The sequence below is a fragment of the Polypterus senegalus genome, chromosome 2 (assembly GCF_016835505.1).
Source record: "Polypterus senegalus isolate Bchr_013 chromosome 2, ASM1683550v1, whole genome shotgun sequence".
Lineage (NCBI taxonomy): Eukaryota > Metazoa > Chordata > Cladistia > Polypteriformes > Polypteridae > Polypterus > Polypterus senegalus.
In genome coordinates, this window is record NC_053155.1 from 190,306,322 (window position 1) to 190,329,056 (window position 22,735).

The following is a 22,735-nucleotide window of genomic DNA, read 5'->3' on the forward strand; positions in this document are numbered from 1 at the left end:
AGGCAATAACAAAAATAAACATAAACATTACACCGATAATAATTTCTAGGAATATAAACAACAAATATACAATTTATAATTTCGTTTCGTTATCAATCCGAATGCGTTCTTGCTCTGCGCAGAAAACATCCCCACCTATCATTACATTGGATCTGGTTTTCGCAGCGTAATAATATTAAACTAATTAGAATAAGGCTTATCAGTGCGTCTATACTATATTCTTGTCTAGCTGATGATTATAAATAATTACATGTGAACATTATTGCTGTTTCTCTATATATGAATAAGTCAATGCAAAATGTATCGTATTTTTTCTTTATACGTCATTTTAAGTTTCTATTTAAATAGGTTAACATATTCAGCTATGTTGGAAGGCGGCAAATTGAAGCACCGCCCAGCCCCGAGCGGCACGAACTCTAGCTATGCCACTACCTCGCCAGTACAATCCTTCCCTCAATTAATACCTTTTTGATATATTTTGTGTTTGTGCTGTACGTGTTGGTCTGATATGACCTTAACAGTTTGACTACATTATGTAAATGTAACAATACTTTTACTAATACTACTACTATTTTACCAATATTATCACACAGCTACCTCTGGAGCGAACATAAGGAGACTGTAATGTCATGTGTGAAAAAAAATCCATCCAACATTTCAGTACCTTGGACAGCAACAGCTTTACACTGGCGAGAGTGCGACTTGTCATGAGCGGCTGCGCGTCTTTTATTAAATGCTGTAATAACACTGCAGTGCTTTAGCAATTGTTTTGTTGGGAACGTGTTCATTTGCAATTCAGACAACCAGCTGCTTATTTGTTTTTGTTAATTTTTACGAAGACCCACTGTGAAAACAAAATGAAACTTCAACGGTTTTTTAGTCATCAGGGATAAAGTGTGCCATGGCCTGTTGTCAGCAGCATCGAGCGACGGGCGCTATTTTGTAGCTATAGACACGCTTTTCATTCCCTTCTATCGGATCAATTTAAAGTCACAATTAGCAAATCGTATTCGTATTTAGGATATAGTTCGTAATATTATCATTAGAGAAACACAGACAGAAACGGATAAACCGTGCAAATGCAAAGCAAATCGTGTTCTGGCCCAGAATCTAATCTTGAGAGATGTGAAGCATTGCTGGTCACTGAGCCACCATGTAGTTTCAAATTGTGTTTAAAATTTTACGATAAAGGGATTCGAATAAATGATTAGAAACCCATAATTATGAAAAATGGTGGTATGAACAAAATAGTGGGGAATGTTTCATTCTGCTTTGTGCTTTCCGTTTTTCATGTATTTGAGCCACACAGTTCTTGTTTATTGATTAAAGAAATTTAACATACACACAAAGAAAGTCAACTAAAACGGGAAAAACTGTATACCCCAAACAGCGCACAGTACCCTTCCACAAAGCCACCCCCATACCCCCCACCCAAGCCTAGCAGCATAGTTAAAATCGACAAGTGCATACATAGAGAGTAGGAAAATAATTAGGTAACTGATGCTTCCGAATTGTGGTATCAATGGACATCAAATAATAAAGTTCTCATTTTTTAAAACTAAGGTAGACCAATTGTCAATGGATTCAAAGGTTGCTCCCTTTAATCCGAGGAGCTGACAGCTCCATACGAATTAGATTTAAAAAGGAAGCTTGCCAATTGTCAAGAGAAAGTAGCTCGGAAGATTTCTAACGTGAGGCAAGAAGTAATTTAGACGTTACAGTGCAGAGGAACTCACACTGGTGAAATGTGAGAGAAGGCTTTGAAAGGTCCAAGAAAATTAAAGTTTGAGAAATAAAAATGATGTTTACACAGTCCCACAGTTTTCTAAAACGGGAAAAAAACGTAGCTGCCAGACTGGGTGACCAACCGTACTCTCCAGTGCCATCTTTCGACGTACACGAGTAAAACGCAGAACACAGCCTACAAAAAGCAGCGAATCATTGCGACAGCACCGAAATCAATAAACGGTGGTCAGTTCATCCAGCATTTCGACCCGCAGACCCTGAAATGGGAGGGTCTGACTCAACGTAGGAAGACGACGCCTTCCTTGATTTTTTCCTGCCTTCCTGTTTGAGGATGAGACTTCCCAGCTCTATTTTTGTGTCTGTCTCCCTATTCACAGCCGAGACGATCGCTGCCCTGTACCTCAGCAGCACTTACAGATCAGCAGGAGACAGGATCTGGCAAGGCTTGACGCTTCTCTTTACGCTGGTGCCTTCAGTTCTGGTGCAGCTCACCCTTATTTTTATCCATAGGGATCTCAGCCGAGACAGACCTCTGGTGCTGCTCCTGCACATATTTCAGCTGGGACCAATCGTCAGGTAAAGAAGCTTCGTTAGATGCGTTGTGATCGGGGGATGGTGAGTGTAGTCTGTCATCATTTCAATTATGTCCCACATAATAATATAAAGAGTACCTGCTATTTTTTCACTCCTGGGTGTATTTTTTAAATTAAATATGCATTGATAACATGCCTGTATCCGCGGCTTCACAATATCGAATTCCACGCAAATCAGGGATAATAAAAAAGCACAACTAGCCGTTTACTTGGCGCTAACCCAGCACTTCACGAGCTTACTACCTCATTATGTTGCGCCCAGTCGTAGTCCTTGTGTATTTTGCGCGTTCTCCTCGTGTGTGTAATGGGTGGCCTTCTGGTACTTCGGTTTTCGCCCACATAGTCACAGATCTTCAGGTTAGGGTATGTTAATTAATTCAGTCAATGTTAGTATGGCTGTGGGCGTGGGCAGGAGTGGGCGCTGCAATGGACCCGTGTCTTCTCCAAGGCGGCTTCTGCCTTGTTCCCGTTGTTGCTAGACTAGGATCTAGCGACCGTGACACTAAATTGGATTAACCGGGTTTCAGAATGTTATGGTAAATACAGCCTTATTGATTACTGTAAAGTGACAAGGTAATTCAAAATGATGTAACACTTAATACTACCAGAGATCCAGAAAATAGTGCATTCATTTTGTAAGGTCGTATCAGGGTGTATTTCATGTCCGGTGAGACACTGTAGGCAACAGAGGATCTTTCAAAAATGCAAGTTTCTTAAGACAAGTCTAATGTCCTGCAGTCTGAAAATATGGTGACAGTGACTGATATAACTGCAGCAGGAATGCAGATGCGAGGCACAAAGTTCACTGGAAAAGTAGAAATAAAATTACAGGGAATTTTGAACAGCTTGTGGATAACCCATGTTTTTAGAATATTAAAACAGTTGTGATGAGAACAGGCCATTCAGTCTAACAACAGTGACTTGGATATTTTCTTGTCTTTATCCCCAATGTGGTGGTTAAACTATTTGAGCTTAACCATAAGGGGCCAGGTTCAATCCCAGCTTCCTACTTATTTTGAAAATCTTATGTTATGTTGAGTGTAATGCTCTGTGTGTTAGTATGTATATATATATATATATATATATATATATATATATATATATATATATATATATATATAATATATATATATATGTGTGTGTGTGTGTGTGTGTGTGTGTGTGTGTGTGTGTGTGTGTGTGTGTGCGTGTGTGTGTACATATATGTATATACACATATACTGTATACACACACAGAGTATATACTGAATATACACTATATATGTAATGTACATTTAGTATACTGTATGTATTTATATAATACACTATATTTATAGCCTTACATTCAGGGGAGGATTAATCTTAAAATAAGCACCTGCTTAGGGTCAAAAATTTTCCATTGCCCGATTTACCATGGACCATATGGTGCAAAATTGCAAATGGTGTGCCCTGGCCTGCACTACGTGCCAGCCACTTCGCATCTCTGCCGCTCGTGTATGAGGATTTCATTTTCACCACTTTCACCAAACAACAAGTCTCCGACTTAAAGTTTAAATCCGAACAATATATTCAATCTATTTTCGCTGTTATGTTATTTCACTGAGTAATAATTCCCTTTTGTTTGTGCTAATGTGATCTTTACTATAATTTTTTTGAGACTTTCGAATTTTAGTAATTTCATGACCTCTAACCTGCTCTGAAATGTGTATCGCGCCAGCGTTTTTGAATCCTTTACGACGTTCTACTTTGTAATCTACTCGTCTTTTACTTCCGCCCCAGGTTAAGTTAAATATCTTGGAACAAAGTCTCATCACGCAGGACGTGAAAGTATCTCTGAAAAAGTCACATCTCATCCCACGCTAAAAAGTCTCGTCTCATCCCAGGATTTTTTTAAATTATATATATATATATATATATATATATATATATATATATATATATATCCATCCATTTTCCAACCCACTGAATCCAAACACAGGGTCATGGGGGTCTGCTGGAGCCAATCCCAGCCAACACAGGGCACAAGGCAGGAACCAATCCTGGGCATGGTGCCAACCCACCGCAGGACACACCCACAAACACACCCACACACCAAGCACACACTAGGGCCAATTTAGAATCACCAATCCACCTAACCTGCATGTCTTTGGACTGTGGGAGGAAACCAGAGCACCCGGAGGAAACCCACGCAGACACGGGGAGAACATGCAAACTCCACGCAGGGAGGACCCGGGAAGCGCACCCAGGTCTCCTAACTGCAAGGCAGCAGCGCTGGATGCCTGATCTCAATCAAGTATAAAAGTAGATGTGTTATGTAAGATTAGCTTTTAGGATCTGATCAAAGTCGTTGCAATTAGAAAAAGTAAGAGAAAACTTTTCAAATATAAATAAAGTGGAAGTATACAAAAATAAACATTATTTCCCAACTTACTGTAAGCTTTGTTTCATTTTGAAAAATAAAATTTTATTTTATAGTTTATTGTTATTTATATTTTGAATTATATATATATATATATATATATATATATATATATATATATATATATATATATATATATATATATATATATATATATAATCTTTTAAGTGTTTAGGGCCATGATGATGATGATGATGCTTCCTGCCCTGCTTGAATCACGCAGGTTTAGGCATATAATGTTTTATGTTGATTTGTTGAACCACATGTTATATGTAATATTACTTATTCGTTGGACCACATGTTACATTATATGTTGACTTCTTGTACCAGAAATTGCAATTCATTAGCCAAGTCAGAGATTTTTCATCTTATTTGTAATTCTTGTGTGTTGTTTGGGTGATGGCTATTGCATTTGCTTATATACCTAGGACCTTTATCGAGGGCAACATAAAACATTTCAGCTAAAATTGATTAAATTTGTTTTGTTTGTCCTATTAGGAAGACAGGCAAGTGATGTTATTTACAAATGAACAAACAGTGTTACTAGCAGGCTTTGAAACTAACACTTCAGGGTTTGAAGTCTAAAGCCTTAACTCAGGGGTCCTCAATCACAGTCCTGGAGGGCCACCGTGGCTACAGGTTTTTGCTTTAATCCGGTTCTAATTCCTACACTGCCTGTTTCATCACTGTGAATCTCAAGAAATACCTTTTAGATACAAAATGTCTAATTTTGACTTTTCAAGGTGGTGAATTTTGACAGGATGCACCATAGAACATCTAACTAAAACAGTGTTTATAGAAAGGGTGGGACATCAATATCTTAAAGAATTTCTAGGATGTGGAGGAAGGTTTGGAAGAACCATTAAAAATATTGGTGAAGGTGGGGAAAGGTGAGTATTAGGTTTTGTTGATCTAAAGTTCCTCCTTAGCTTTTTACTAAATCAAGTGATGGCTGTAGCATTTTCACTCCCCTAGACTTAGTTTTAATTGGCACTTCCAAGCCTTACATAGATCTCAGAGTGTGTGGGCATTGTTGTTTTATATGTGCATTACATGGAAGATATATAGAGTCTTTAGAGTCCTGGTGCCTCCTGTCTTGCTATGTGGTTGTAAGACATGGATGCTATGCAGCAACCTGAAGCGAAGACTGGACTCCTATTGTACTGTCTCTCCAGAAAATCCTTGGGTACCATTGAGTTGACTTTGTGTTGAATGAGTGGTTGCTCATGGAGTTCCAAATGAGGCACATTACCTGCATTGTGAGGGAGCGTCAGTTACGGCACTATGGCCATGTGGCACGCTTCCCCGAGATTGATCCTGCTTGTAAGATCCTCATTGTTGGGGACCTGAGTGGCTGGACCAGGCCAAGGGGTCGCCCATGTAACACCTGGCTGTGGCAGATGGAGGGTAATTTCCGGAGGGTAGGACTGGACCACATGTCTACCTGGGGGGTTGCCAACCAGGATCCCGAGTTGTTTCGCCATGTAGTGGGTGCGGCAACGCAATGTACCAGTGCATGCTCCTCAACTTGACTTGACTTGATTACATGGAAGTGCTGAGGGACATCCTTGGTGTTTCAAGCATGCTGATAAACACATATAACAGCAGGCAGAAGTGGAGAGGGTTTCAGTTGTTTTGAATTTGAGTGTCTGTGCATTGGGTCGTTAATGTTTAAAAAAATGATATCCCCAAACATTTGCTGTCCTAGACAACCACCTATTTGCTGGCTGGTGCTGACTAAACCCATAGTAATTCTTTTTCCATACAGGGAATAATTAAGTTTGGTGAAAAGAAAGAAAACCCCAGAAATAACTTTCAAAAACATGTTGTATTCAATTAATATGACCTTTTACATTACAAATTATACACAAGTAGATCTAAATGTGCAGAAGCAGTTTGTATTCTCCAATTCAATATGTACATTTTGAAGAGATACACAGATTTCCTATCAGTCTTTCCAGCTGAATTAATGACTGTAATATTGGCATTAGCTTGGATAGAGAAAATAAGAACTTATAAAGTCATAATTGGTGTAAATTTTATGGCAGCTTTACTTTCAAATCAAAATGAGGAAAGTAACTCAAGACCTGATATGATTATAGAATATACTCTATGTTATAATATATATATGTTCAGGGTTCTGTTCAACCAAGCATATGTGGAAACAGCGGAAAATGAAGTAAATTGATAAACTTTCTGTGAAAGCTTCACGTGCAAGTGAAAGTGAGTAAGTTTGATGTTAAGAGTCTCTGTAACCAGGTAATTTAAAATTGTGGTAAGAAAGATGGGAATTCAGAATATGGGTAGGCAATTATTTCAAAATTAAAATTCAGTTTATGGGACTATGTTATTGGAAAGTATAATATGGATTATATCATTATAAACATACATAGTGCAGACCACTCAGGACTAAAAAGTAATCTAAAAGTAATTGGAAAAATAACAAATAGGAACTAGAAGGGTGAAGCTCTAATTTCAGAATCTGTGTGACAGGTTTTATTGCAGTGTTAACATTATGAAGGGGAGATTGGTTTTTATGCAGTTAATGGCTTTAGGTATCAATGACATAATGTTAAAAATATTTTTAGCAAGTCTCCAGCAAACCCCTGTGACCCTGTGTTACGATATAGCGGGTTGGACAATGACTGACTGACTAAAGTAAGCAAAGAAATTTATGACAAAGTATTGACATTTTGTAAAATGGACAGAGCTACATAAAATGATACTAAAAAACAGCAGAACTGAATATCACAGTACTGCACCACATTGTGTAGGAAATGTCTGTAAATGAAGAAGACGAAGAAGAAGAAGACCACCCCTGAGTGTGGAGCTGGGAAGAGAGGAGGGACAAGCACTTGACTGAAAGGTGGAAGTGAGAAAGTCCAGGTGACAGAAACAGAAACAATAAATAAAATATGCCATTGTAGTGTGCTGCTTTTGGAGGGCAAGAGATCAAACAACACCTGCTAGCTAGACAAATGGATCAATGCCTGTTTTGGTTGGCACCGACACTCACCAGGGTTTTGGTTTGTTTCCTTTCTGTTTGTTCGAGAGCTTTGTGTTATTCTGTATTTATTTGGCTGATCTACTTGGTATTTGCTCTGGGTTTGAATGAGCTTTTGTCACATTGTGTTTTCTTTAAGTTAAGAACACTATTTATGAATATTTAAATTGTTACACAATATATGAATGTATGATTTTGATTCAACTGAAACTCTGCTGAGAATTACATAGTTCATGTTGAATAAATGTTTTGAGTGGTGGGGGATAGCTAGTCACCCGCACTATCCACTAGAATCCCCTGCTGGCCAATGTGTTTTTGTCAAAGTTTCTGCATGCAAATTATACTGGATGTTAATTACATTTTCTAGCTAAGGGATTATACTGGAAGGAACATCCTCATATTTAAACATGGCACAGCTGTCTTCACACTCACCGACATGTTCTTGAAATCGCTCCCCCAGTCCCACCACTATCATTTAAAGCAAGAGTTGTGGTGTGTAATATGTGTACTGGTGCTATAGGTTAAGACATGAGAACAATATTCTATCCATCCACCCACTATGAACCCACTTAATCCAGTTAAGGGTCTTGCAGGCAGAGCCTAGGATAATATACTCAAAACTTATAAATTTCATTCAAAATATTTTCTAATAAAGCAATATAATTATTGTAGACCAAAGAATGAACGCCCTGCAGGCAAATAACATTATGAGTAATGTTGTCAAAATAACAAAAAATCCAAAGCCATAACTATTCTATTCACTCCATGTTGTAAATGAAAATAAATGTGATGTATGAGTCAATGCCTGGTGATCACAAAACAGACAGTCTAGCCTTAGGGATATATTGTCACATTATGCAGTTGCTTCTTCTTTTATATTGTCATTTTGTAGACTATAATGCAAAATAAATAGATCACTGGCAAACTGGTGAAACTTAAAAGTGCTTTAAGACAACCAAATAATTATAATGCAAGGCATTTGTGCAAGATTTTGCACATCCAAAGTATAAAACTGTGGAATTTTAACAGCAGCTTTTCAAAACCCAGCAGTTTATCTCAATAGCAACAGCTACATTGCAGTAAAACTCGTAGGGTGGCATGCCAGTTCCTTTCAACACATCCACAAGCAATGACACCTGCAATGGGGCAGTTCTGAGAGGATATCTTCATGTCGGGTGAGGAAGTCAGACAAAGACAAGCATTCAACCCCCATAGAGAAAGAGGGCAGCCCTTCTTAAAGGTAAACTTTTACAAACATTAACAGCTACTTCAAATATGGGATTTTGGCAAAGGAGAGTAATTTGAAACAAATGTAAAAGTATCATAACATTTTTAATATTTTCATTCAGTAAATCTGAGAGCATATATCTTTAATGATAAGTTAAATATTAGATGGGTAAACAGAGTGCTTTCAACAGATGGTAGCTGAATGCTGGAAGTCATGTGACTTTTAATTCAAGGAAAGACAACAAAATCGTACAGGCCTTTCTAACCTGATGGCCCTTTAGGGAGATTTCACGAGTACTCCGCGTTTTCATTTCAAGTATAAAAATAGAAACTGAAAATGATGGGCAGCAGTAATCTTCCTTTGATTTGGATTTTTTGCTAATCCTGCTATTTATATGACACAGTATTGCTTTGTATTTGCATAGAAAATACCAATTCCTTTACAGCATTTTACCGTAAATTATTTACATGTAGTAATATTGGTGCATGATTTATACTTCCTGAATATAAACATACAAGCATTAAGTAATCAAAAAGCAAAATCTTTAATATTGCATTAGACAAGGAAGAGATTAGCCTTGCATCATTAATTCAGCAGTATTTACCTTTTTATGTATTTTTAGGCAACATATAAACTGTAAGGTAAATATAAAAGTTAATAATCAACATAATAATGTAATAAGGACACAAATGCATTGGTCACTAATAAAACAGTAATTAATCCAGGCAGATCAGGAGGATGGTCAGTCATTCATATTGGTTGACATATTCGTCACATTTACTGACCTCAGCACAACTTTTTTTCCACTCTGTGTAATGAAAATTACCTGATACTCTGTCTTACAAACACAAAACTGCTCTGCTCAGCCCACCCTTTAATTGTTCAGCAGTAATTCTTGTTGGAAAAGCTGACAGAGGAGGTTTACATCTTTTTTTTTTCCTAATGGAGAAAAGAATGTTTCGATGTCTAGAGGCCAATAGAGACTGCTGTAAAATGGATAGTGAAGCCGGCTGATCATAACCTCCACCTTAACTGCTCTATTTATCTGCTATAGTAAATCACACGTAACTTAAGAGTAACGTAAGAGCCTCTATCTATGTCCGGTCACTAATCAGAAAGTGGATGCAGAGGTGGTGCACTTCTTACAAGTACTTGAGGGTCCACATCAATGACAGCTTGGACTGGTTTCATAACACATAGGAACTATATAGCAAAGTGCGGAGCAGGCTCTTTTCCCTTAGGAGACTGCGTTCCTTTAATGTGGGAAGCGACATCCTTCACATCTTCTGTAACTTTGTGATTTTCTGTGCTGTGGAGTGCTGGGCTGGTAACATCACTTAAAGAGAGGCCCACCGAATCAACAAGCTAATTAAAAGGCAAGACTATATCTCTTGGTAGCACTCTAGACCCCCTGGAGCTAGTAGGAAAGAGAGAATTGAAACAAAACAGTGCCATTATGAACTATGCTGCACAGCCTCTCTGTGACATAGTAACACTGACGACATTCAGCCAACGAATTATTCAGTATAGGGGTGCCAGGAACTTTATACTTTATACAAACAGCAAAACACCTGCATAATGCCTCACTGTGAAAGTAACTGTCAAGTCAGAAGATTTCTCTTTTTTAATTGTCTTTCTTTTATACTTATTCTGGTGAATGTTCAGGCTATAGGCTATCTATCTATCTATCTATCTATCTATCTATCTATCTATCTATCTATCTATCTATCTATCTATCGATCGATCGATCGATCGATCGATTGTAGAAACCCAAATTTCCCCCTGGCAACAAATATAAGTTCTATCTATATGACATATTTTGTAAAGAGTGTAAACAGTAACACTCCACACATACAGCCATCTTGATTGGAGTAAAACTGGATATCAGGCACTGCAAGACACTATAGCCACTCTAGACATTACAGTGCCACCTACTATATTAGGAGATATTTTCATTAAATAAATGAGAGTTTAAAGACCTCAAAGAACTTTATTAATTTATTTACATAAATAACTTACTTAATTTCATCTTGTGTAACTTTCCCAATGCATCACTCTGTTTCTATGTCAGTCTTGATTTTTATTTAGATTAAGCTACTAACAGTTATTGTAAATTCACTTGAAGAACTAAGTATTTTACGTGTTTCCATCAATTCCTCTTAATTATCTTCCCATGCTAATAATATTCCAAACATGAATGTCCTTCATGACCTTTCTTTTACTTTATAGTATTGTGAAGCCTTCTAGATATAATTCAGGACTGAATGTGAGTAATATTTATTACAGCAGCATCTGGTCTAATACAGAAGATGATCCTGGACATGGTGCCACTTCATCCCTGAGTCCACTTCCACACACAGGGCCTATTTAGAACTGCAAATTCACCTTCAGTTGAACCCAGGATGCTAAGTCCATTAGGCAAATAGTGTTACTGCTCTGACACACTGCTGATTTAGCTGGAAACTTTGAGCATGTTTCATGGTTGTTTTCCAGTTAACTTTTCAGTATTTATTTTATTATCTTTTATTTATGTTCCAGGTGATCTAAGGTTTTGGTACTTTTCTGTTGCATTTTCCCTAAACTCTAATTTTGTCCATCCATCCATCCATCCATGCACCCATTTTCTGTTTGTCTGTTGCAGGTTCTTGAGAAACTACAGTATAAGCCATGATATGCTAAGGTACACCTACCCTCACTCATGTTTTTTTTCCAGTGAACATTTTAATTGATGTACTCATGATTACTGATAAGGTCTTAACAGACATGACTTTTATTTTTTTGTCTGCACTTTCTTTTTTACTCAACCTCATTTCACCTGTTCATAGTTAGACACCCCCAACTCAAATGTTACCATATTTGTTACTTAAAGCCAAGGTGTATTGTTTTTTGTACCTGGTTCCTATTTGGGATTGCATGGATGTGGTCCATGTAATTAATTCATCCCTACATTCTCCGAGTCTATTTATTCTATTACGGGGCCATGGGGGCCTGAAGGCTTTATCAGCAGCATCATGTGCGAAAAAGGCACAAGCCTTGATGATAGTACTGGTTCCTTCAAAGAGCACACTCACTCAGAGGTCTGATGAATGGACCAGCATGTCTTTTGGGATGTGTGGTGCAACTGGAGTAGTTGGAGAAAGCCCATATAGACACAGGCACCCACTGTGCCAGACTGCCACCCTGAGATGCTATATAGTGAATTTCTGAAATATATACTATGTTGGCAAAAAAGAACATTGAACCTCAGTATGATTTTTGCATGGCAAGTCAATTAATTCAGTTAAAAGTTGGCTATTATGGGACATGTGGAGGATATTCTCCCATGAGGTTATGACACTGTTTTTGAAATCATTTATTTAGTCAAACATGTGAGTATTTTTTCTATGGTCTATTATTTTTTTTATGGATAGTAATATTCAACTGCTTTAGCTGTATAAATTAAATCATACATTAATTCACAGTTCCTCAAATCTAAACCTAAACTTAGATCTAATAAATGTAATAATAATACATCTAAGATTCAGCATAAGTCCTTACAGTAAGAGTTTGTATTAGATATTTCAAAAGTGTTATTCCTCTCTTTTTTTGCCTTGTTTTTGTTAATAATGATTTTCCACTTTGAATCAGCGCTCCTTTAAATTTCTGCACACATACACATTTTGTTCATGTTTGATTAATCGTGGAGTGGGATGGTGAAACCATGTTAGAGTGCATACCACACAATGTGCAATGTACTGTACAATAAAGACGAAGTGTTGGAATGATTCATTGCTTGGTGTTAGTCATCTGTCTGCTTTAAAAGACCTTTCACAATTATTTGCATGAAGCAGGTGCTGACTTTCCACTGCGGTACTCAGACAGATTTACATGGAGCTGCCTTTGAGGAAAGGCATCAAAAAGAGAATTAAAATTAACAATTTCTTTCTCAGATATCTAATTTTAAGTGTTGTTGCCCTGAAGGTTTTTGATTGTTACTCTTAATTTATGGATAATATAGAAACACAAATGTAAAAAACTGTTTCACTTTATATACTTTGCTCCTATGATCATTTTTGAAAAGAATATGTGAATTTCCCCTTGGGATTAATAATCTATCTATCTATCTATCTATCTATCTATCTATCTATCTATCTATCTATCTATCTAGCTAGCTAGCTGCTACCTAGCTACTGTATGTACAACCACTACCTCTTCATTAATATCTTTTTGTTCTGTCGTTTATAAGGTGTTTTGAAGCATCTTTCATCTATGGAAATGCAAGCAGTACAGAGGAACCTTATGTCAGTATTACCCGGAAAAGGCAGATGCCCAAAGATGGCCTCTCAGAGGAAGTTGAGAAAGAGGTTGGACAAGCCGAAGGAAAATTATTTACCCATCGGGCTGCATTTGCAAGGACATCTGTAGTCCAGGCTTTTTTAGGGTCAGCGCCCCAACTTACTCTTCAGCTCTATGTTTGTGTGCTTCAACAAGATGTTTCAGTTGGAAGAGGTAAGTTGGGCAAAATTGGTCTATTAGACATATGTAGAAATTTCTTTTTACGCAGTGTAGCCAGTAAACCTAAAATGAGCATAAAAGACAACAAACTCAGGCTTAGTCAACTTTATTTCATTGAGGGCCTCTAAACTGGGTTGATTTCAGGAACAAAATGGATGTGCTTTACCCAAAAAGCTGGAGCTTTATAAATAAGTTCAGGTTTCTTTTTACTTGTGCCCAGAATGTAAGAGCAAGACTACTGGGTACAAACAAGTAATATATTGATGAAAGAACATAATTTTGCAAAGAGATAGAACACATTTTGGAAATGAATCATCATTTTTGGAAAATAGTGCAAAAATTAGCAAAAATAACACAATCATTTGTATTGTATACAGGCAATGCATTAATGTGTAAAAGAATACAGTTGAAAGTTTTTTCAGTGAGGGCAATAAGCTTTCATTGTCTACTTTCAAATACAATTTATGCTGTTCATAGTGCTGTGTTTGTGGATATAGGTGCTCATATGGGTCATTTTAAGCCTAATTCTGTTGTTTTTTTTTAAATATATAGGGGAAAAAATGAGCTTTTTTTGTTTTTCTGAGGATATACAAATATCAACGTGGTATGCATACTATTATATGTCGTCATTTTTAAAAATGGTTGTTTTTCAGTTTGCATCATCTTTCTGTCTAACTAGAGGTGACACCAAGGTGAACAGCTTGGTAGCTGCAAGTATATAACCATTTAACTTTCAAAAGAAAAATACTTTCAGTAAGTGTGAGCTGTTCAAAGGGCTCTTATTATTTTCTAATTTACTCACAGACATCATGTGAAGAGGTTTGAGCACAGTCTTTTGGTGTTATTTATAAGACAACAGTGCAAAGAATTTGTAAGACGCAGGTTCATGAGTTTGTGGTATAAGGTCGGATAGCCCCATTTAATAACAGGAAATAAACTACTTGGCTTAGTAACAATAATAATAACAAAAGAAAAGCAGTGCCGAGGCACTTGTGAGCAACAAAATCTAAGGATTTTCATTTCCTCTGTCTCTGTGACCAGGACGTACTTCCGGGTTATAGGGCACATAAAAGTCTCTGAACCTCTCTGCAGCATCCCCTTGCTGCCCCCATGGTATCCAGCAGGGTTGTTTGGGAAAACTCCAATATCCATGATGCTCTGCTGGAATTCGGGGCACCTCCATGCTGCCTGAAGGGCTCCATCTAGCGGGGTGGGGTATTGGCCAGGATGAACGGCCGGCCATATCTCACTCTATCTATCTATCTATCTATCTATCTATCTATCTATCTATCTATCTATCTGTCTGTCTGTCTGTCTGTCTGTCTGTCTGTCTGTCTGTCTGTCTGTCTTTGAACAAATTATCAAACTGGTCCATTTGGGGCCATTTTCCTCAAAATTGTACAGGTTCCTGTATGATCAAAACTAATTCCGAAAAGCTCCCTCTCAGAATCACAAACCTTTATCTTCCAATTTAAGTTATTTACGTAACAGTAAGCCACATTTAAAAGGATAAACAATGATAAAAAGAAAAAAAATCATAAAATGTATGCATGGATTAACATTTAGGTGTGTTTGGGATGTAGTTAACTGTTTTGAATGTTGGAGAATTTCTAATTTTTGTTTATTTACTTTATCAAATACAGGTGCAGACATATCACATTTAAATTTTTTATGTTAATAAATATTTTATAACAATGAATCATATTCAAATATAGTAAGAGTGTAATGAGATTACATTAGTAGAGTATACCAAATACTGTACACATTTGTCACTACAATTTCATAGTTAAAAACAAAAGCCAAGGTGGCAGAGATAGCTTTCATAGATGCCAGATACCAACTTGAGTTGTGTTTAAAACTGCATCAATTAATGTGCTATTGTTAGTTTTTGGTTTTTGGCAATCTATAGCTAATTGTAGACCTTTTCAACATAGCATTTCTGAAATAAGTACTCAGTGAAGTGGAAAGCATCTCTACCCTCACATACTGTGTAATATATCCCAACCACAGAGTTTTGCATTTGTATCAACTCGGGGTATAGTTAAATGCCATTCAGTGCCTCTTGTATTAGCTCCTTGCATGCTGCAGAGAATTCAAGTTTTTTTCATGACAGATTACAGTTTTATTGCATAAAAAAGCACTGCTTGCACATTTTACATGTGAACAAGTCTGTTAAACTGTCAAAAGATTTGCAGACTGACAGGAGGGCTACAGATAGTTGTTGCACCTTGAGACAGGATTTGCTTTTGAACTCCACTAGCAGGGTTGGTTAAGATCAGAATCCATGCACCATTTCCAACTGGAAGAAGAATGCTCATGGAAAACCCCCATTTGCTCCAGTTTCCTGTACAGCCTTCGGAGTATCTGTAATGTCTTCAACATTTTCAAGAAAAAAAGTAGAACCCATTAAACCCAATCACTCCATCAGACATTTATTATTCCTGTAATTCCCAATATTTTGACTCTTTTTGTATTCTAATAATAGGCAATATAAAAGTGGATAGCACTGAACATCCATAGAAACTCATGTTCTATAGGATCAGTACTACACTACCATATCACACCATTGTTTGTTGATAAAAATGAACCATAAACAGGTATTTCATCAGCTACTAATAACTGACTAGTGTGGCAGACGGCCAGGACTTATGCCCGGCCAGGGTGCCTGGAGGGACCGGGAGAGGGACAAGACCTCCCCTGGACCACAGGAGGGCCCCCTGGCGGGCCCAGACAGTTGTGGAGCCCTGGAAGCCAGCACTTCCGCCACACCTGGGGGGAAGGAATTCGAGGGACACCCGGAGTGCTTCCAGGTGCTTATGCGGCACTTCCGCCACACCAGTTAGTACTTCCAGAAGTTCATTGGAGAGCACCTGGAGCACGTCCGGGAGATTATAAAAGAGGCCGCCTCTCTCGAGCGAGGGAGCCGGAGTTGGGAGGAAGAAGGCAACGCTCGGGAGGAGAGGTGGAAAGGCGGCAGAAGCAGTCCAGAGATGGGAGGAGAAAAGGGACTGACACAAGGGTGTTTGGTACAAGGCACTGTGTTGTGTGCGGACTTTTATTATTAATAAACATGTGTGTTTCGGGACTTTCTGTGTCTGCCTGCTTGTGTCCAAGGCTACCTTCCACACTAGAAAGAACCCAAATTAACGTTTAGATGTTTTGATCACATTTTACTTTAAAAATATTCTTTTTGCACGGGTTACATAATCATTAAAAGACCTATTATGTCTTTTTTCTCTCTTAGAGTTATGACAGCCTTGCTGAATGCATTTGTTACATGCCCTCATCAAAGTAAAGCATTTCTTTTTTTACTTTATATGTTTCTTTTTTCATCTTTAGGCATACTGATGACTATTTCCCTGCTTTCAATTGTTTATGGGGCTCTGCGTTGCAACATTCTCGCCATAAAGATCAAGTATGATGATTATGAAGTGGATGTGAGACCTGCAGCATATCTCTGCATATTCCTATGGAGGAGTTTTGAGATTGCAGTAAGGGTAGTCGTTTTAGTTCTTTTCAGCTCTGTCCTACAGATCTGGATTCTACCGGTGGTCCTGCTCAATTTCTTCATTTTCTTCTTCTATCCTTGGATTCTGTTCTGGCAAAGCAAATCCCCCTTTCCAGAAAACATTGAAAAGACATTGACAAGAGTGGGTACTACCATTGTTTTGTGCCTTTTGACATTTCTTTATGCTGGCATCAATATGTTTTGTTGGTCAGCTGTGCAGCTAAAACTTAATGACCCCGACTTGATCAACAAGTCCCAAAATTGGTACAGAATGGCAGTTTATTACATGTTGAGGTTTGTTGAGAATGCCACACTAATTCTGCTCTGGTATGTTTTTCAAACAGACTTCTACAGATATATCTGTGCACCCTTGCTTGTCTTGCAGCTGCTGATTGGTTACTCCCTAGCAATATTTTTTATGCTTGTATTCTATCAGTTTTGCCACCCTTGCAAAAAACTGTTTTCTTCAAGTATTGCTCAAGGAATGTGGGAATGTTCTGAGTTACTTTGCCTTCTGTGTCAAAAACGTAACACAAGAGAACCTGATGACAAGCCTAACTTGGAACCGTCAAGCACGTTTGACAATGACATCACAAATGATACACTAAATGAGTCACAGAACGGGATAACCAGTCAGGGTTTCTCTGTTAATCCATGAGGAAACTGGAAAATACTGGTAAACTAATAGAACTAAGTTTGCACCAGATGGAAAGAAGTGCAAGTTCTATACTTGAACAACTCATTTTCAGGATTAAAACGTTAGATCTCTATACAGATTTGAGAGTCTCATTCAGTAAGTTCTTTCATTCTGTGTTTGTATTATATTTCATACGTGGCTGTGGCTGGCTCTTAACATAATGTAACACTTTGAAACCCACTTAATCCAATTACTGGTTACTAGGGAAGTGAGCCCATCCAAGATATACTTGAACAAGACCATCTAAGACAGTTATAGTTTAATTTTACAATATTTATGTCTGCAATTTTGTAGAAATGCAGGTTACTGTATTTATACTGTGATATTCTAACACATACCTCTACATTACCACAAAATCTAAGAATTGAATATACACAAGTGCTCAGTATCAATGTATGTAGTCCAGAAATTATATTGATTTGAAACTGAAAAAAACGTTCTTTATTTCAAAATACAGCTAGCTGATTTCTCCCACAGACTTATTGCTTTGCTTTACTTTTTAGTCAAAGTTCTTCTTGTTCACTGTTGATAAACAATCAGTCCTGACCCTGCAGAAGGCTAGCAAAGATGGGAATGCCAAAGCCTATGCTGAATATTGTGCCCCATTTTTTGGTTTGTTTTCTTTTTAAACAAATGCCCTCTGTCATGTGATGCCCATTTTATTATAATTGTAAAAAGATGCACATGAGGAATGGGAATTTCTCAGAGCCTTTTTTAGTGATTTCTCAGCATGTGGTGTTTACCCTTATCTTTAACTGATCTTTTTTAGACTTCATTTTTAAATTGGATGTTTAGTATTGACTGGTCTTCTCAATGACATCATGCTTTATTTTGTAACATGTATATTTAACATGGACATACACCATTGCTGTATAAGGCAATGTGATAGAACTGATGCTATATTTAGTAAGGAAAGCAGAAATCACAATCAGGATTATTCCAGTTGGTGAAGCTCACAGGTACACAGATGAATCAGTCTTCAACACATTCTGTCAAGTGACTGCTCAATGAAGTACTAATGAGTACTTGGTTAAGAATAGTACGAAATATTGCAACATCACATATAATGAGACAACTACATTTTTCATCATTATTTGCAAATTCACACCAGAACTTTTTTCATACCTACAATAGATAGATAGATAGATAAATAGATAGTATATGGAAGTCTTATCTTTGTTTCCTATCATTCAACAGATGCAACCCTTTTCATCGAGCACCTGCAGGAACAGCATCAGGCAAAGGGATAGAGGCTGCAGTTGTAGATTAGGGGAAGCCATTTTCCAGGGTGCTGTGAGAGGGAATGAGGTGTGCATTGATGAAGCCTGCAGTGATTTTAATGAATGAGGATGAGGAAGCAGGAATGGTACTTAAGGCTGGCACAAGGTGAAACTGAATGTTTTGAGGCGAAGGTTGGCTTCACCACGTCCATGACTTTTTGTGATAATAATAGAGCATTGGAAGAGAGAAGTGAGTGGAGGAATGCCATGACACCTCTTATATGCCAATAATCTTGTACTTATGAAAAAAGTGAAGAGGAATTGAAGGAGAAGATGCTGAAATAAAAAGCTAGTTTGATCGCCTTAAGGTAAAAGCAGTAACAACCAAAGTGATTGCTTGGGGCTTTAGGACAGTAGCTTTGGTCAAGGTATAGAAGCATGGCCATGTTGTGAGAAACTCAGTCCAATGTATATGTTGTCAGAAGTCGGTGCATTAAAGTGGTTGTCATATAAAGGGTAGTTTGAGAACAGCATGCACAACCTTTGTTTGTAGAAGTGTAAGGCAGGAGTGTGGCCTACTGATGTAGTACACTAAGTGTACATTTACATGTCAACAGTGGCATTTTTATTAGATAAAGTAGGGGCTCTACTACTTAAGTGGCATGCTGAGTGCAGACTAATATTGTGTCTGTGAGTAACCCAGTTATATGACCATGTAGACCCTTGATCCCTCAATTCTGGGATCTCCCACAGTCCTTTATATAGTCCGTGACCCGGAAGTGCTTCTGAACCCTGAGTCCATGTGACTTCCTAGCACTTCCAGGTCAGATCAAAATTCTTCTTTTCATCTCAGAAGTACGTCATTTCTTCTGTCACTGTAATTAAGACGTACTTCCGTTTTAGAGGTAACATAGAGGTCTCCGAGCCTCCCTGCTGCGTCCCCTGGTGGCCCCGATGTTATCCAGCAGGGCTGGACAGGAAAACTCCAATATCCATGATGCCCTGCTGGAATTCGGGGCATCTCCATGTCCCAGGGATGGCTCCCTCTGGCGGCCTGGGGGTATTGGCCATGATAAATGTCCGGCCATAGTCCACACTGTCTGTAATGTCTGTGTGACTATTCCCTTTGAGCAATCTGAGTTTGGCTTAGATGTGATTGGTCAGTTTGACTTTGGTGATATAATGAGAAGGGAGTGCAAGTGTGAGATGCATGAGGAAGAGTAATGGCTTATGAGGTATGCTGAGAGAGTCACCTTAAAAGATGGCAAGTATAAAACTGGACAGGAGGTGAGAAAGGTGCCTGGAAAATAATAACAGAGTCCGAGAAGCAGGCTTTACAGGAACACTCAAGAGAGGGAGCACATTCACACATGCAGATACAGAGGAAAGATGCTAAAGGTGTACATAAGGCAAGAGATAACACATATGTTTTAATTATTCTATTACCTGTCTTTGACAGATACCATAACTGATTTAACAAAATAAACAGAGTGTCAAATCAAAGGTATAAACAGACTAGTGACTGACAGCTGAATATTTTTTTCTCATTTACATCTTGGGCATTTTATGTATTGTAAATTACCCTATAGATGTTGGAGTTGCACAGAAATAGACCTGTGTTTGCTTTTTTCAGTTCATCATTTTTCTGTACCAGAGCTTTCTGGTAAGGGATATGGGGATCTAAAGCCTGGAGGCAAGAGGAGCAGAGTAGATGCGGAACCTACTTAGACTACTAAATGGTTGCCCATCAGAGGTTAGTTATAGAGATACCCAAAAAGTGCCATTTTGATGTTTTCAGTTGGCCTAACAACACACCTGTGTTTACTGTGGGTAGAAAAGGACTTTCTGGAATAAACTTACAGAGGCAAAAGGGGGGTGGGAGGGGGGGTGGGGGGTTTGGTGTGGCACAGAAGGTATTCCATGTGGGAACTGAAATAAAGTGTCTGGAATTACTGAAAGTCTCAGGCACACACAAGGTGCTGGAAATTTGGAAACATAAAAGGAAACACATACATTTATAAATGACACTGATCAAGCTGTTCTTAGAAGTGAATTACTCAGGCATCTGAGAAGATCTGTCCCGTAATAATCATTCTAGAATATGTGAAGCATATTTTAATTACTCGGGAATCAACAGAAAACTACAGCACAGTCATGTTCTGCCCCTGCAGTTTGCTATTTGTTAAAAAATAAAACCGGTACTATGGAAGGCAGTAGAATTACATTATTTAACAGCAAACTAAATATGCCAGGATGGCACAGAAGCACTGTGGTTCATGGATTAAAACTGCTGGGCTTAGGTCCTGATTCTAATAATTACCTGAGGGTTTTTCTTCTGGGTCCTCTGGGTTTCCCACATCCCCAAAGTTGTGTAAGTTATCATAATCAACAATTTCAAATTAACCCCAATGTGAGTATTATTGTGGGTGTGTGCACAAGCGGGCTGCTGCTAATGTGGATGTTGTATTCTGCCTTGAGCCCAGTAGTGGCAGGATAGGCTCCAGACCTACACAACCCTTAATTTGGATTAAGTGGGTTTGAGAATGTTATCATATAATATGAATATGCAAAATAGACTTTTTTACTTTCTTTATAGATTATATTATTAATATTGAATTCAAACTTAATAACTTGCTGACAAGACCTTTGGTATTTCTTCACATTAGTGTTAATTTGATTTAGAGTAATGATCAAAATTAGCAATGCTGCTCTCTTCAGATACAAACGATTGTACGCAGTATTAGGCTGCCTGTCCTTAGTAATTGATTCCCAAACTTGTGCTTGTGTAAAAATGTGGTGGACGTTTTACACACACCCTTTCAGTTTTGAAATGTACAATAAGTGCCACGGTTATACTGCAAATAAAACTGTGCTTTGTAAATGTACTTCTCCTTGGTCACCTTTCCAAAGGGCAATATCAAGATGTCAAGCTTCTTTCCACAACCAGGTTACAGCAAAAATATATCAGTCAGTAAGTTAAGATATCCAGATTGCGTGTGAATGGAATCCAGAGACCAGATCAAGGCCAAATATAAGTGATTCCCACCTCAGCTTGTCTGCGAAACAAAGCAGTGAAATTGCAGGGTCACAGCAACTTATGGAAGATGCACTGACATGAATGCAAACAAATTATTTGCAAGAGATTTGGGTGCTGACATGCTGTATATATGCCTGCGACTAGCTTGAGGACTTTCACAAGCAAGTGTGGAACTTGATATTTTCCTGTTCTGTAAGTTTAATAATTTGAAAATGAACAATGGACAAGCTTTCCCTACAAGATGAAAGGCAAATAGCTGGAAATTTCAGAAACAGCAAAAGAGGAGGTAGTAAACTACCATATAAAAAAAGGATCTGGAATACACAAGTATACTAAGGCATGAGATACAGGTTATTAAAAAGAAAAAACGGGTTGGATGTTTTATTGACTATAATTTTTAGGTTTCCCAACCAACTGACTGTATGTCAATCTGATGTTGTTGGGAGTGAATGCTAGTGATCCAAAAGTGAACAAGTCATCGTTGTAAGTATAAATGAGCAAACCCCACCAAACGTCTTGGACGGTTAAACCACAAATTCCTGAATTTTTTTGTGCACTATTGCCTATTGCCTTTGAGAAGGTATGTTAAGAATATTCACTGAATGAAATGTTTGTTCCTTCCACGGAAATGTTTGCGTTCATTTTCATTATCTGTTTGGTTTACCTATCTTTGTCACTGTTGTAATCTCCATCACTACTCCTCCTGGTTGCTGATTCCTTCCTCAGCTGCTGCTTTTTCTGTTTGCTGTAAGTTATGAATACATTTTTTTTTGATATTCTGTTTTGTAAATTCATTTTTTAACAGTATGT

The 22,735-nt window shown here is 37.9% G+C and overlaps 1 protein-coding gene across 1 annotated transcript; it reads left to right on the forward strand.

The window, feature by feature from the left end:
- The first annotated feature begins 1,475 nt into the window (after positions 1-1,475).
- xk (X-linked Kx blood group (McLeod syndrome)) lies at positions 1,476-18,939 on the forward strand. Its single transcript, XM_039745069.1, has 3 exons — positions 1,476-2,322; positions 13,195-13,457; positions 16,803-18,939. The coding sequence occupies exons 1-3, from the start codon at positions 2,078-2,080 to the stop codon at positions 17,627-17,629; spliced, it is 1,335 nt and encodes a 444-aa protein (XP_039601003.1). The 5' UTR covers positions 1,476-2,077; the 3' UTR covers positions 17,630-18,939.
- Positions 18,940-22,735: the final 3,796 nt, after the last annotated feature.

Coding starts and splice junctions, on each gene's coding strand:
- xk (XM_039745069.1), top strand. CDS start 2,078: ATGAGACTTCCCAGCTCTATTTTTGTGTCTGTCTCCCTATTCACAGCC. Junction 2,323..13,194: donor CAGCTGGGACCAATCGTCAG/GTAAAGAAGCTT, acceptor GTCGTTTATAAG/GTGTTTTGAAGCATCTTTCA. Junction 13,458..16,802: donor AGATGTTTCAGTTGGAAGAG/GTAAGTTGGGCA, acceptor TTTCATCTTTAG/GCATACTGATGACTATTTCC.